The 15115-nt window shown below is 34.6% G+C and overlaps 2 protein-coding genes across 2 annotated transcripts in view; both read right to left on the bottom strand.

Moving 5' to 3' along the window:
* The window catches only part of LOC149733976 (uncharacterized), a 29003-nt gene extending 17603 nt beyond the window's left edge, over window positions 1-11400 (bottom strand). The window contains exons 1-31 of the mRNA XM_089880762.1: window positions 11246-11400; window positions 10263-10416; window positions 10081-10163; window positions 9577-9730; window positions 9145-9227; window positions 8835-8988; window positions 6059-6141; window positions 5756-5909; window positions 5561-5643; window positions 5351-5504; window positions 5102-5184; window positions 4826-4979; window positions 4610-4692; window positions 4227-4380; window positions 4061-4143; window positions 3796-3949; window positions 3422-3504; window positions 2943-3096; window positions 2805-2887; window positions 2362-2515; window positions 2219-2301; window positions 2001-2154; window positions 1866-1948; window positions 1514-1667; window positions 1347-1429; window positions 1140-1293; window positions 994-1076; window positions 716-869; window positions 580-662; window positions 362-515; window positions 224-306 (exon numbers count right to left, since the gene is read on the bottom strand). Of these exons, the coding sequence (XP_089736888.1) occupies window positions 224-306; window positions 362-515; window positions 580-662; window positions 716-869; window positions 994-1076; window positions 1140-1293; window positions 1347-1429; window positions 1514-1667; window positions 1866-1948; window positions 2001-2154; window positions 2219-2301; window positions 2362-2515; window positions 2805-2887; window positions 2943-3096; window positions 3422-3504; window positions 3796-3949; window positions 4061-4143; window positions 4227-4380; window positions 4610-4692; window positions 4826-4979; window positions 5102-5184; window positions 5351-5504; window positions 5561-5643; window positions 5756-5909; window positions 6059-6141; window positions 8835-8988; window positions 9145-9227; window positions 9577-9730; window positions 10081-10163; window positions 10263-10375 (3514 nt within the window). The 5' untranslated portion in view covers window positions 10376-10416; window positions 11246-11400. The remainder of the gene's footprint in view (window positions 1-223; window positions 307-361; window positions 516-579; window positions 663-715; window positions 870-993; window positions 1077-1139; window positions 1294-1346; window positions 1430-1513; window positions 1668-1865; window positions 1949-2000; window positions 2155-2218; window positions 2302-2361; window positions 2516-2804; window positions 2888-2942; window positions 3097-3421; window positions 3505-3795; window positions 3950-4060; window positions 4144-4226; window positions 4381-4609; window positions 4693-4825; window positions 4980-5101; window positions 5185-5350; window positions 5505-5560; window positions 5644-5755; window positions 5910-6058; window positions 6142-8834; window positions 8989-9144; window positions 9228-9576; window positions 9731-10080; window positions 10164-10262; window positions 10417-11245) is intronic.
* Window positions 11401-13347: 1947 nt separating this feature from the next.
* On the bottom strand, window positions 13348-15000 carry LOC149733975 (uncharacterized). The gene is made up of 4 exons (XM_089881263.1): window positions 14806-15000; window positions 14176-14377; window positions 13692-13853; window positions 13348-13589 (listed from the first exon to the last, which is right to left on the bottom strand). Exons 1-4 carry the CDS (start codon window positions 14998-15000, stop codon window positions 13348-13350), a joined length of 801 nt encoding a protein of 266 aa, XP_089737389.1.
* Between the last annotated feature and the right edge of the window lie 115 nt (window positions 15001-15115).

The raw sequence follows: 15115 nt of genomic DNA, 5'->3' as shown, positions 1-15115 counted from the left end.
TTTAAAGTATTTGTAAGACAACTATACAGGAATCCAATTATTTCAACCAAATAATTATATTTAATAAGTTCAAACCTTAACATGATTACTGCAGCTGCCTATATATATTAACACAGGAATATATTAGGTTAATTTTGATTGACTGTTTTTACAAAGTTACAGATGCAACCTGCAATAATTCCAGTTTGTGTGCTATATACTTATTACATTATAACATGCTCACCTATTCCATAGCAATTTAATTGATGATCCGTATTTCCACTTTCAGCTGCAGATTTTACACTTTCCATGTGTGCCTTTACAGCTCTGTAAATTAACACAAAACTAAATAATCCCTAAAAAAATGACTTTAAAAACTTACGTTAGGTTTGTCGATTTCAAAGCATCAGCATCTGCAGTTGTTAGATTTCCAGGATATCTGTAACCTTCGACTTTGCAACCAACTTCTTCCCATATTGTTACAAGACATTCAATAGAATGAGGTCCATGATAGGAATCGCAATTCTCAGGATAAACTGAAACAAAAAACAATAGTAAACCAATTAGTACCAATGGCAATTCTGTTAATTATGTACAAACCAATTCCATAACATTCCAATCCTTTATCTTTGTCACCACCATGAGCTTCCATTTGAACTGATTCAAAATTGTCCAAAACCTCACTGTTAATATAGAATGGTTAAAAACAGCCCATATAATACTAAGAAAAACTTACTCCAAACTTAACAAATCAAGAAAATCTCTTTCTTCCAAGTTTAATTTGACTGGAGCTTTTGTTCCTTCAGCTAAACAACCTTTCCATTCCCAGATAGTGGTAAGACATTCCACACTGTATGGTCCATAATACGTGTCACAATTGTCAGGAAATACTGTGATGTGAACATATCGTTCAGATTTTTTGGCAAATATAAAAACCGCACATACACATTGGTACTAAACAAAAAAATATTTAAAGCCTCTTAAAGACAAATCAAATCCCATAGTATTGCTCACCAGTTCCGTAACAATTTAACTGATGATCAGTATTTCCATCGTCAGCTGCTAATTTTACACTTCTCATGTTTTCTTCTATAGTTCTGGAAAAATTCTACAGTTTAATAATGCAATCTAGCATTAGAGCAACAAATTATGCAACTAACATTATGTCCATGTTTCTCAAAGATTGAGCTTCTGCATCTGTAAGATTACCAGGATACCTATATCCTTTCAGTTTGCAACCCACTTCTTCCCAAATCGTGATGAGACAATTAATTGAGTGAGGCCCGTGATATGAATCACAGTTCTCAGGATACACTGCATAAATAATAAAAAAACAAACTTTACAGCTAAACACTTTTTATACAAACCTATTCCATAACATTCCAATCCTTTATCTTCATCACCATTATCAGCTTCCATTCGAACAATTTCAAAGTCGATGGAAACATCACTGAAACAATTAAAATTTATTCTGAACTTTAATCAACGACTTAAATGTTGATTTGCTTGGAAAGCAATTATCAACAAAACTTACTTAACAGTCAGCAAATCCAAAGCTTCTTTTTCAGCTGTATCTAATTTAACTGGGGCTTTAGATCCTTCACTTAAACAACCTATTGATACCCAGATAGTTGTAAGGCATTCCACACTGTGTGGTCCATAGTATGTATCACAGTTTTCAGGAAACACTAGAATGAATTACTAATTAGGATTTGATAAAGTTCTCTGGATGCGTTTAATTTCAGAAAATTGTTTAAGTTTCTTTGTGGGTATGGGGTGTACAATGCTAAGAAAGCATAATTGCCTTCTACATATAATACGAATAACAGATTGAAAAAATCAAAATATCAAAAGCAAGAGAATAATTAATGGAAAATAAATCTTACCAATGCCATAACAATTCAGTTGATGATCAGCATTTCCACCATCAGCTGCTGTTTTTACGTTTTCCATGTTTTCTTGTATTGATCTGTGTTTATTTAGATTAGTGTTCAACTTTTACAATTTTTTTAACAACTTACGCTAGATCCAAGTTTCTTAAAGCCTCGGCATCTTCAGCTGTGAGATTACCAGGAAATCTATAACCTTGGACCTTGCAATCCACTTCTTCCCATATTGTGATGAGACATTTAATGGAGTGGGGTCCATAAAATGCATCACAATTTGCAGGATACACTGAAACACAAAATTTATTAATTGATAGCAATAGTAATGCTGTTAGTAATAATAATGCACCAACCAATTCCATAACACTCCATTCCTTTATCTTTATCACCACCATCAGCTTCAACTCGAATATTTTCAAAAGTAATCTCAATATCACTGTTGACAAGGCAATTGAAGCTTATATTGCGCACCAGTGATCAACCTAAACAAACTTACTTAACGTTTAGTAAGTCAAGAGCCTCTTTCTCAGCTGTATCTAATTTAACTGGGGCTTTTGATCCTTCACTTAAACAACCTTTTGATTCCCAGATAGTTGTAAGACATTCAACACTGTGTGGTCCGTAGTATGTGTCACAATTGTCAGGAAATGCTACAGATCACAAAATTTAGTATAGAAAAGAATGAAGCTTACTTTCAGATTATACCTTACATAGTCATAATTTAAAACAAATCGTTTATTTATTAGTTATTTTAGAGCTGTAAATAAAGTTTGATGTTCAATTAACTTCATCCTTATTGAGTCGGGTTTCATCAGTTTAAATCAAATTATAACGATTTTATTTTAATAGGACCTTATCGTTTTAGATTAGAAATAACATCATCATTAAGGGAATGATAAAGATATCATTTATTAATCAGTATTTCAAAGAAAATCTTACCAATGCCATAACAATTCAACTGATGATCAGCATTTCCACCATCAGCTGCTGATTTCACGCCTTCCATGTTTTCTCTTACAGCTCTGTGTTTGTACATTTAAAAGTATACCAAAACTATATACTTTCGAAAAAAATTACCTTAAATCCAAGCTTTTCAAAGTATTTGCTTCCGCACTTGTTAGATTGCCAGGATATCTATAACCTTTTACTTTGCAATCCACTTCTTCCCAGATTGTAATCAGACAATCAATGGAGTGAGGTCCGTTATATGAATCACAATTCTCAGGATAAACTAAACAAACAGGTTAGTTGTAGTGGTTAACTATACTTTGAGCACAGATTTAATAATATAGTTTACTCAAATTTAACCCGGTGCGTTATAAATAAATATTAAACAAACAGCCGTGTTGCGTAACTATTACATGAGGCAAAACTGTTATATATGATTAAGTGACAAATCTTGCATTTTTCCAGCAGACAAAGTTTTGTCTATAAAGTGATGCTGTGTTCCGTCATTAGATGGGTTGTCTCCCAAGGTGTGAAATTAAACCATTTGCCGCCCAACAGAGTGTATTGTGAATTGGTAATAAATTGATAAAATTATAACATATATATACCAACTCCATAACATTCTAATTCTTTATCAGTATCCCCACCATCAGCTTCTATTTGAATAGTTTCCATTTTCGTTTCAACATCACTAAAATTTAAAATATCACAACAGTAATTGGAGTAGCTTAAACTTTTAAACAGTTTATGCCAAGCAACAAATTGAAGTAACAAATTGAAATCCATTAATAAGAACTTATTTTCTCCCAGCCTGTAACTAACATCTTCGAACCTATCAAAAACAACAGCATCCTAACCCTAACCAACCACTACCCCGTTTTGTCAAATTGAGGCAGCATAATTATACAACAGAGTATATTATTGCTTTAATATTGATTCAACTTTAAGTTATTATTCATAGAATATTATTAAGAATACCCACTTTAAACTAAGCAAATCCAAATTTTGTTTTTCACTTGGTGAGAGTTTAACTGGGGCTTTTGTTCCTTCACTCAAACAACCTTTTGATTCCCAGATAGTTGTAAGACATTCCACACTGTGTGGTCCATAGTATGCGTCACAATTTTCTGGAAAAACTGGAAAAGAAATTACAATGAAAACTTGATTACAAAACCATGTACAATCAAAATTCAAAAAAACAATTAATAAAACAAGATAAATAGGTTTTAGAGAATATATATTTTTACCTAAGCCATAACAATTCAACTGATGATCAGCATTTCCACCATCTGCTGCTGATTTCACACCTTCCATGTTTTCTTCTACAGCTCTAAATTTTAACATAAAAAATATAAAATAAATTTTGTTTATGTGTGTTTACAAAAGAGCAAACACCACCAAGCATCAACTCACGTCAAATTTAAGTTTTTCAGAGCATCAGCATCTGCAATTGTGAGGTTATTGGGATATCTATAACCTTTGACCTTACAATCCACTTCTTCCCAGATTGTGATAAGACAATCAATGGAGTGAGGTCCATAAAAAGCATCACAGTTTTCTGGAAAAACTTTAAACAAAAACACAATTTTTAAAAGGTATAAACAAAATATTCTTGTTATCACTAACACAAATAGCAAACAAAAAACTATAATTAGCCATTTCTAATACTACCTACTCACAAAAAGAAGGTAAATGTTGAAAACTTTACAGAATTTACAAGCATAGTTATACACTCAGGGGGGTGTATAACTATGCTTGCCTACAACAAAGAAAACAAGAGACTATTTAGTATTTACCTCCCCCATAACATTCTTCTCCCTTGATAACATTTCCAGCATCAGCTTCACTTTTTATTGTTTCTATGTGATCAACTACTTCACTGTTGCAAAGAATATTAATTAAATAATTTGTTGAAAACATGGAATGGTGAACTTACTCAATGTTCATCAAGTTTAAAGCTTCTTCCTCAGCTGCATCTAACATTTAGCTTAAAAATGAAACAGTGAACTTACTCAACATTTAGAGAATCCAAAGCATCTTTTTCAGCTGCGGTTAATTTATCTGGAGCTTTGGCTCCTTCAGCTAAACAGCCTTTTGATTCCCAGATTGTTGTAAGGCATTCCACACTGTGTGGTCCTTCAAACGAGTCACAACTTTCAGGAAATACTAAGAAATATGACAAAAAGTTAAAATCAAAATTCAATCTTATACAAAAAAGTCACAATAATATCTCACCAATTCCACGCTATAATGGCGTTTTACATAAACACATTATTTTAATAAATTACCAATTCCATAACAATTTAATTGATGATCAGCATCTCCAGCATCTGCTGCTGATTTTACACTTTCCATGTTTTCTCTAATTGACCTATAAACAAATTTATAACGCATAAGTTTTCACAATTTGATTATATACAAAAATAATTGGATATATATAATTCTTGGTTGTCGCAATAAACAACAAACTTTACACAATGAAGTATACTTGTATTAATATTCTTTAGGCTATGTAAACATAGTTTATATAATTTAACCTCATATCTAAGTTGTTTAAAGCATCTGCATCAGCAGTTGTTAGATTGCCAGGATATCTGTAACCTTTGACTTTGCAATCTACTTCTTCCCAGATTGTGATGAGACAATCAATGGAGTGAGGTCCGTGATAAGAATCACAATTCTCCGGATAAACTATGTTGAAAGAAGAAAACAATTACCACAAATGATATAATATATCAAATACAAACCAATTCCATAACATTCCAATACTTTATCTGCATCACCACCATCAGCTTCAACTTTAACAGTTTCAAAATTATTCTCAACTTCTCTGCAAATTTAAACTTGTTAGAAATTGGTAATTCCAGTATATCAGTTTTTATTTTATGTTATATAATGATCAGGTAGAAAAAGTTCAAACGTAAAGAGAGAAAAAAGATTACTCCAAATTGAGAAAATCCAATGCACTTCTTTGATACTCTCTTAGTTTAACTGGAGCTTTTGTTCCTTCACTTAAACAACCTTTCGACTCCCAGATGCTTGTGAGGCATTGTACACTGTGTGGTCCAGTAAAAGAAGTACAGCTCTCTTTAAACACTGTAACAGTGAATAAAAAGGTATATAGTTGAAGTAAATAAAATAATTTGGTGCAAATATAGTAAAAATACTTTTATCAGGGATTTTATTATCAAGTTAAAAATTCATAAAGATAATAATTAGAATCCAAATGGAATTTTTTTACTCACCCACACCATAGCAATTAGATTGATGAGTTGCATCTCCACCATCAGCTGCTGTTTTAACAGCCTGTCGATTCGCAATCAACATCCTTCGTAAATATTTGTGGTAATATTAATGGGTAAAGTAATAAAATTAGTGATGTGCCGCAGTTTCGGTCTGCCAAATTTATTCGGCCGAATCAGCGATTTCGACGAAGATTTTTTCGGTCGAATCGTGCGTAAAGATACGGCAAAAACCGATACGGCAAAAAAAACTTTTTTCACTGACAATATATCTACGAGAACTTGCACAATTTGTGAGATAAGAATTAAAGACTATTTGCAACAAATAAGTTTAATTTAATTAATCATCATGCTTTAAAGCAATGCTAATCATTTTGGATACGGTTCTATGGGCTATGGCACACGTGCATTTCGTTAACTTCGTCATATTAGCGACCGAATATGCTCCCGATCGTCGATAAAGAAACACTTGCCCTTTCTCTCTAAACAGTGGACGCGTCTGCGCACGACCCCTCCACATTTTTAGCACAAAGCAGAATACAAAATGTAAATGTAAAGTTTTCGTATAATTTTTTTACACTTGATATAGTTTTAAGCCAGCAATTGTGAGTAGTTTAAATGCAGGTAAATCGGGAATATGTGAATTTTAATTGGTGCAAATATAAGAGCGAGGAGCGATGCTATCAGTAAATTGGAACCAACAGAAATTGTAATATGATATTACAAAGTATCGTCCCTATCGAGCTTGGACAGAAGCCAAAAAACATCGTTTGTTGGCACCGCAAGAGAACCAGAGTTTCATTATGTCACTTTTCACGAGAATAAATGCACAACGATTGCTTTGCTTGTTACGTGTGGAATGTATGGTACCGCATGCGTCTTCCATTATTTCCAAAGCAAGCGTAAAGCGTAAAAATGGAACGTTTGTACACAGTGTTTTTTTTTCTCACAAAAGTAATTAAATTTTTTTGTTTGGGTAACACAGGTTTCGTCATTGGTTACAGTAAAGAATTTTTGAGTTCTCGAATTAACTGCTCGTCCGTGTTGCAATAAAATTAATTTTATCTAATCTACGCTTTCCGTCACCGTTGTGCAGTGGCGCACCCAGGGGGGGGGGGGGGATTAGGGGAACCAGTCCCCCCCCTTTTTGATATCAATAAATGGTTAACAAGCGTCGCAGTGTAAAATTCTAGAATTCGTTGATGCCAACGCATCGGCTCGTGCACTCGTCTGCCTGAGTGTATGTGCAAGTGTGTGTGCGTGCGGAAGGTTTCGTGTGTTTCGGCAGGCATGGAATCAGTTAGCGTTAAACGGCCGCGAACTCGTCTCTTATTAAACGTTACACGTCCACGAACTCGTCCCTCGTTAAACGATGCTACGTTACACGGCCGCGAACTCGTCGCTCGTTAAACGATGCTACATTACACGTCTGCGAACTCGTCCTTCGTTAAACGACGCTACGTTACACGGCAGCGAACTCGTCCCTAGTGAAGCGATGCTACGTTACACATCCGCGAACTTGTCCCCCGTTAAATGATGCTAAGTTACACATCCGCGAACTCGTTCCTCGATAAACGATGCTAAGTTACACGACCGCAAACTCGTCCCTCGTTAAACGAAGCTAAGTTACACATCCGCGAACTCGTTCCTCGATAAACGATGCTAAGTTACACGACCGCAAACTCGTCCCTCGTTAAACGAAGCTAAGTTACACGTCCGCGAACTCGTCCCTCGTTAAATGATGCTACGTTACACGGCCGCGAACTCGTCCCTTGTTAAACGACGCTAAGTTACACAACCGCAAACTCGTCCCTTGTTAAACGAAGCTAAGTTACACGTCCGCGAACTCGTCCCTCGTTAAACGTAGCTAAGTTACACGTCCGCGAACTCGTCCCTCGTTAAACGAAGCTAAGTTACACGTCCGCAAACTTGTCCCTCGTTAAACGATGCTAAGTTACACGTCCGCAAACTCGTCCCTCGTTAAACAAAGCTAAGTTACACGTCCGCGAACTTGTCCCTCGTTAAACAAAGTTAAGTTACACGGCCGTGAACTCGTTCCTCGATAACAATGCTAAGTTACACGTCTGCAAACTCGTCCCTTGTTAAACTAGGCGACGCTACGTTACACGGCCGCGAACTCGTCCCTCGTTAAACGAAGCTAAGTTACACGTCCGCGAACTCGTCCCTCGTTAAACGATGCTAAGTTACACGTCTGCGAACTCGTCCCTTGTTAAACTAGGCGACGCTACGTTACATGCCGCGAACTCGTCCCTCGTTAAACATGCTACCTTACACGTTCGTGAACTCGCCCCCTGTTAAACGACGCTACGTTACATGGCCGCGAAATTATCCCGCCCCCCCTTTATTTCCGTCTGGGTGCGCCACTGCCGTTGTGCTTTTCTCCCAACGATTTACTTTCCCTGAAGTTTTGGTTCGTAAATACACGCGTTATTAGCAGACGAATGTTTCCGACGACGCTTTATTGCCACATTAAAAATTTATATTAAAATTGTTGATACTTGTGACACGGTGCCTATGAAGTATTTTCCTGTATTACTTATGTAGTTTTTACCGACCGCCCGTCGCCGCAGGTTCTGATGATGTCATACATGATTCCCTTGATTCGGCCGAATTCATTGGGGATAAATGGCCGAATATTCGGTTTTGGGCCGAATCATTTTTTTAACGATTCGGTATCACTAAATATAATCGATATTACTTTAACAATAATCTATTTTGGTAACTCAAATACAGTTTCAAGATATCTTATTAAACTTACTTCAGGTCCAAAGCTTTCAACGTATCTGCTTCAGCTGTGGATAGTTTAGGTGGATACTCCTCACCTCGTTCCTTACAATCTACATGCTTCCAAACTCCAATGAGGCATTCCATTGTGTGCGGTCCACTGTGTGTTGTGCAGCCATCAGGATACACTAACAGAAGTAAATTCAATTATTTAGATAGATCACTTCAGTTGTAACAAATACCGAATGGTTTTTGATTGTATCAATCTTTTATCAATCAGTTTATATGGTATCATCAAATCTAAAGCTCGTAGTAAAACTGAACAAAACTAGTGACTAACATACCTGTTCCAAAGCACTCTAACTGCACATCTCTATCTCCAGAATCAGCTAAGCTTTTTTTGTTGATTACATGATCAAACAACTGGCTACATACAGGAGAGGGAAGGCATGTTAATAAAACTTACACTGTTATAAACTAGAGCACTTCTTTTTTTTTCCATTCCATATGGCTGTGGTCCTACGTTGAGACATGTCAGGGAACAAGGGGTTGATGCATGTCCCATAACCAAAACCATGTATGTAATCACATTCACTATAGGATATATTGTTATAATTGCAAAACACAAAATATTAAGTTAACCTATATGAAAAAATAGGCAAAAAACAAAGCTTTTACACAGGATTTTTTTGTTAGCTAGAGAATATACTTTAATTTAATCTTTTACTGCATTCTAATGCAGCAATTTTAGTCTAATTGAATATTACAGTTCTTACTTGAGGTTGTATGCAACCAGTACATCTTGTTCAGAGGTTGGCAATTTAACAGGAGCATGTGTTCCGTCGTTTCTACAACCTTTCAAGTTCCAGATAGTTGTAAGACAATCCACACTGTGAGGTCCATTGTATGTGAGGCAGTTTTCAGGAAACACTAAAAAAATCGGGGCAAGGAATGGAACAGAAGGATTTTAGGAATAAGATTTAAACAACTTAACACATTCATAACTTAAGAGGTTATTGTTTTTTGTTTAGTATAGCTGATAATTCCAGAAACCAACTGGGTTAAAAAATGACAGTTAAGAGTCTTTTAAAAAACACACACACCCCACAATCGCAGCAGCATTAAGCATCAAACTCTGTATTCATTGTTTAGAAAGCGAATGCTTTTACCACTATCAACATGGCAAAGTGCCGGCCATATTATCACCAGTTTTAACCCTAAACGCAATAGGTTTTTTTAAAATAAATAATAAGTTGCTTAAATAGCAAAATAGGACCCACCCAACCCATAGCAATTTAACTGATGCTGTTCTTCTCCTTGATCTGCCATAATTTTTGACACCTTCATTGTAGCATTCATCTCTCTGTTTTAATTAGAAATTAAGCAAACACAGATAAAAGTAAACGAAACATGTTACAAAGCCATCTATACCTCGCCTATTATAAAAAAGTGTAAAACTTACACCAAGGTCATGTCAACAAGTGGCTCAAGGTCAAACTCATCAAGCTTAGGTGGATATTTCTCCCCTTCGACTTTGCAACCCACTTTCTTCCATGTACTTATAAGGCACTCCATGGAATGAGGACCGTAGAATGTTGTACAGTTTTCTTGATACTCTATTGATTAACAACTTAATATTAAAATGTGGGACAAAAATAGTTTAACTGCAAATAAATGTAAATATTATACACAGACCAATTCCAAAGCATTCCAATTGTTTCTGAGTATTCCCTGAATCTGCCTCTGTCCTGTATTCAAGCATATGCTGTTCTAAACTCCTATAAAACAATTTATTATCTTCTCTGTTTATTCACAATTTTTTAACATGGAACTAAATAAACCTTACTTTAGGCAGCAAACGACAGTTTTGGAAAAATTATTGTATAGTGGTTGTCATGTACCTCTTGCATTTTAAAGAAGGTAAATAAACAACGGTTAACTCCATATATTTAAATTTTAATTATAGGATCATACCAATTAAAAATAAAATTTGCGTATTGATAGAAATGCTTATGATCTAAAGATACCAGGAAAGTTTCAAAAATACAGCTTTTGAAAAATCTGTATAAGATACCAAATTAAACGCTGGAGTAAATAAAAAGCCAGGTTTATTTGAATAATTAAAACATAAGAAAGTTGAGCATCTCTGCCCATACACATATTTTCAATCTTCTTAGTATGCCTTTTTGACACCTCATTTTTTGCATTCAGAGAATAATGAAAACAATAAGCAGATTAAAAATATTTTGTTAATGCATGCAGTTATGCACTAGTGCCATAGTGTTAGAAGTAAACATACTTTTCCTAATTAATAATTGGATATTAAATCATTCACACACTAGAAAACAAAATGTTCAGTATAAAAATTTATAACAAATGAAAAAATTACAACTTGATTATATAATTTTGTTGACTGTGTGTAGTTAACGGTGTGGAATAACTTACTTTAAATTTAAAGCATCTAGAGAATTTCTTTCACTTGGATTTAGTTTCGAGGGAGCCTTGGTACCTTTGTTCAAACAACCTCGGATATTCCATATTGAATTGAGACACTCAATTGAGTAAGGACCATAAAAGCTCAAACAATTGTCTGGAAATTCTGTAAAAATTTAACACGTTGACAAACATTTAAAAATTAATAACATTGATATTTACCAATTCCATAACAGTCAAGTTGTTCTGGTTTTGAACCCGTATCCGCTGATGTTTTTATTGGTTTTATGTCAGTTTCAAGTGACCTAAAAAGTAAAATGATCAAACATACATGCAATAAAACATAACAGCAGTAAACACTTAAATAGACTTCATTAAAATATACCCACAGTCGTTTAGCCAAGGTCTAAGGTACAGGAACAAGTTGATATTTCTTACGTTAGGGGAGTGTTCTTCATTGTGTCTATGATTTCACTTGATCGTTTCTCAGGATATTTATCACCCATTTCAACACAACCAACCCTTTTCCACAAGTTGTTCAAGCATTCTACGGTATGCCTTCCATTTAATGTTGTGCAACCGTCGGGGTAGTCTGTGAATTTGAGCGATTTGAGCAACATGTTATTTATTAAGCAATAAACCATTACAATTATAAAATTTATTTGTAAGCTTTATATCCATAATACAGTTTACTTGTCATGCAAACAAATGTGAAAGCATCGGTGCAAGCTTCTTCAGTCCAATATGCATTTCCATCAGCACCAGCAGCTACACAGTCTTTTGCTGAGACTGAACCACTTCTAGTTGGTGACCAGTTGGTGTAGTGGCCACCAGGTTGATCATGTGGCTCACCATTTGACCATATAAAAGATCCTTTAAAATAAACATTACTAAAATGTGATGTGAATGACAATAATGAAGATAAATAAATACTATTTTCAGTTTACCATTGCAAGTTATCTTAAAGTCACCTTAAAGGAATTGGTACCTGTAATACATAACTGCCAGATTTAAGTTACCTTCAGTTGCAATGTCATCAAGTCCAATCCACCATTTTTCAACCCCAGTAATTTTTAATGAATTCTCCACCTTTTTACGAAATACTTCTGCTACCTCTGAAGTTATAAGCTGAAAAATTATGTGGGATTTTAATACAAAATATGTAAAGTATAAATTAAGAATTAATCAATTAATACATACGCTGTACATACAGCTAAATTTCAACAGAATTAAACAGAGCATAAAAACATGTAACGTTATGGCATAATATTTACAGATGGCAAGATTTCCATATTGTCCGCACACGTGCTCTTTGCATCTGCATGAGTTTGTTTATTCACATGGAATCTGAACTTTGGTGTCAAACCAAGGTCTAACAACTCTGTGATGAAAAACAAATAAATCTACATTTAATTGCTCAATGTAAATTACAGATGTTCTTTTTTTAAATGTTTTACCTGTACCATTACATAGCTCATGGAATACACCAACTTCTAGGTTAGTGGAATTGGCAGAGATTTCTTCTATTAGAACACTCATCTTCCTGAGAGTAAGTAAGGAAAATGCTCTCAGAGAATCAGCAGAAAGGCTTGCTGTACAACGCTGAGAATATTAAACAAGTGGGATTTAAAAACTTTACTGTAAGTTTTGGTAATGGCACAAAGCAACTCAGATCAACTATTAGTTACCTGAACAAAATAATGTTCCACACAGCCTTGAACAAGTGGAGGGTTGTAGGTTGGACATTGTGAAGGCAGCTCTATAATTTAATACATAACAATGAATGAATATAACTTTCTTTATTCTAACTTAGTGGGGAAACAGCAGTTTGGTATATAACATGGCTCATTAAGGTTTTGTTTTGGTGCCAGTTTACGTAATGCATGGCTGACAATTTAGAAAACCCATTAGTGACCTCTTGGTTGGAGTACATACTGTTGATGTTAAGTGTCTTGCCCAAGGACACATATGCTCACAAAGCTAGCAGGCAGAAGGGTGAACTCCAAACCTCTGTCTTAGAGACAGGCTTGTTAACCACTGTACTACTATGTTGATAAAAAACATTGGTCTATGAGAACAAGTCAACTAACAAAAAATAGGTTGGTAAAAAATATTCAAACCAGGATCCATAAAAAGTAAAATCTCATTAAAGCACACTTACCAGATTCACAGACAAAAGGCTTCTTTTTATCGCACCACTCATCTACCCAATACTCATTGGTAATATCCGAAAAATCTGCTTTACCAACATCAGTTAAATCAATTCGCATAGCACCACAGTTTTCCACACACCATTTATTATCAGGTTGAGCATGTTCAGATCCACCAAGATACCAACGTTCAAATGGGAATGGACCTGTGTGTGTAGAAAGCAATTTATTACTTACCTGTCTTGATAAAAAGTGCATCTAACTAAGGACAACGTTGGTAAATTTATTAATGGGATTTAAACATTTACCTTTTTCGCAAAATACATGCTGTTTCATGTAAGAGCCGCAATCAACCCAGCCTCGTAGATGGTAAAAACAACCATAAGCTTCTTCCATACCATTACTTCCAGGAGGATCGGAACTGCCCCATATTACATTGTTAGGATCAGGATGAATCCAAAATTGTGGTACTATAACAAAAATATTGAAACAAATAGATCAATCTATTCAATTTCCTTTTTTTACAATTGCACGAGAACACTTCACCCAGTTGCAGCTGCTAACAAACATAAATTGTTTTCTTCATAATTATAACAAATATAATTTATGTATGTTATTCAATTCTTTAAATATGATAATGTTCAATATGTTTATAAAATATGTTGCTGAGTAAAAACTAATGTTCTTGTTTAAATGTGTTAATTACAAACCAATATGGAACATTTTATTTTGATACGGTAGTGTTATATTGATGGAAATTACATTAATAATAATAATTCTTTAAGAACTTACGTGCGAGTTGCTCTTCTGTTGGTAGTGGAAAATTATGATTATGATACCATTGACGTTGCATAAATATTTGAGTGCCATCAGACCACTGAAATGATCTCAAATCTTCGTCAGTTCGGGCAAAGTCCAACCACATTCCACTGGGGTCGTAGTATCCAGGATAATCATTCTCTTCTTTTGCCGCTAACCATATTGGTGCATATACCTTTAAAATAAAAACTATTAGTATGACACAGCACCAGATAACATATTATATTACAGAGGGTTCAGTGTCACAAAGCTCCATATATATTCAACATCAAGATAAGAGGTTGTATTTTTGGAGTAAACACTCAATCAAAGAAGAGTTTTTTTTTATTTAAAAAAAAATTCAATCATGTTCCAATCACTACCATGCACTACTTGAATAAACAAATTTTTATTAGGTATTAACAGTTAGCATAGAAACAACTGTTTACGTTTCCTTTTTAATATAATGCAACTGAGTACTGACCACAGTCTACAGTACTTTCATATTCTTTGATTGGCAGCTTTTGAAACAAATGTAAACAAATAACATACATTTAATATCGAATAAACAATAAAGTCTCACATTCAAGCTGTAAGTTCATAATAAAACTAAACTTAACTTACCTTTAACAACGCAATAAGTCTATCATGCTCACTTTTATCCAGTAAATAGGGTAAGTGTGAACCTGTGAGAGTACAATGATCTATGGCTTCCTGGCGGTTGTACCAAGGCTCAGTGTTAAAATAGAAAAAATGCCAACGCTCCGTTAGAGTGGTAAAGTTATACGTATACAATGGAAGTTCTCCGCCTACAGTCATGTAAACAAATTTTTATTAGGTATTAACAGTTAGCATAGAAACAACTGTTTACGTTTCCTTTTTAATATAATGCAACTGAGTACTGACCACAGTCTACAGTACTTTCATATTCTTT

The sequence above is a fragment of the Ciona robusta genome, chromosome 7 (assembly GCF_009617815.1).
Source record: "Ciona robusta chromosome 7, ASM961781v2".
NCBI classification, from domain to species: Eukaryota; Metazoa; Chordata; class Ascidiacea; order Phlebobranchia; family Cionidae; genus Ciona; species Ciona robusta.
This window is presented reverse-complemented; position numbering and strand designations above follow the sequence as displayed.

Excerpts from the sequence above, each read along its gene's own strand:
- LOC149733975 (XM_089881263.1), bottom strand. The coding sequence starts at position 15,000 with ATGACTGTAGGCGGAGAACTTCCATTGTATACGTATAACTTTACCACT. Across the intron at positions 14,378-14,805 it reads GACTTATTGCGTTGTTAAAG|GTATATGCACCAATATGGTT; the intron begins GTAAGTTAAGTT and ends TTTATTTTAAAG. Across the intron at positions 13,590-13,691 it reads GCATGTATTTTGCGAAAAAG|GTCCATTCCCATTTGAACGT; the intron begins GTAAATGTTTAA and ends CTACACACACAG.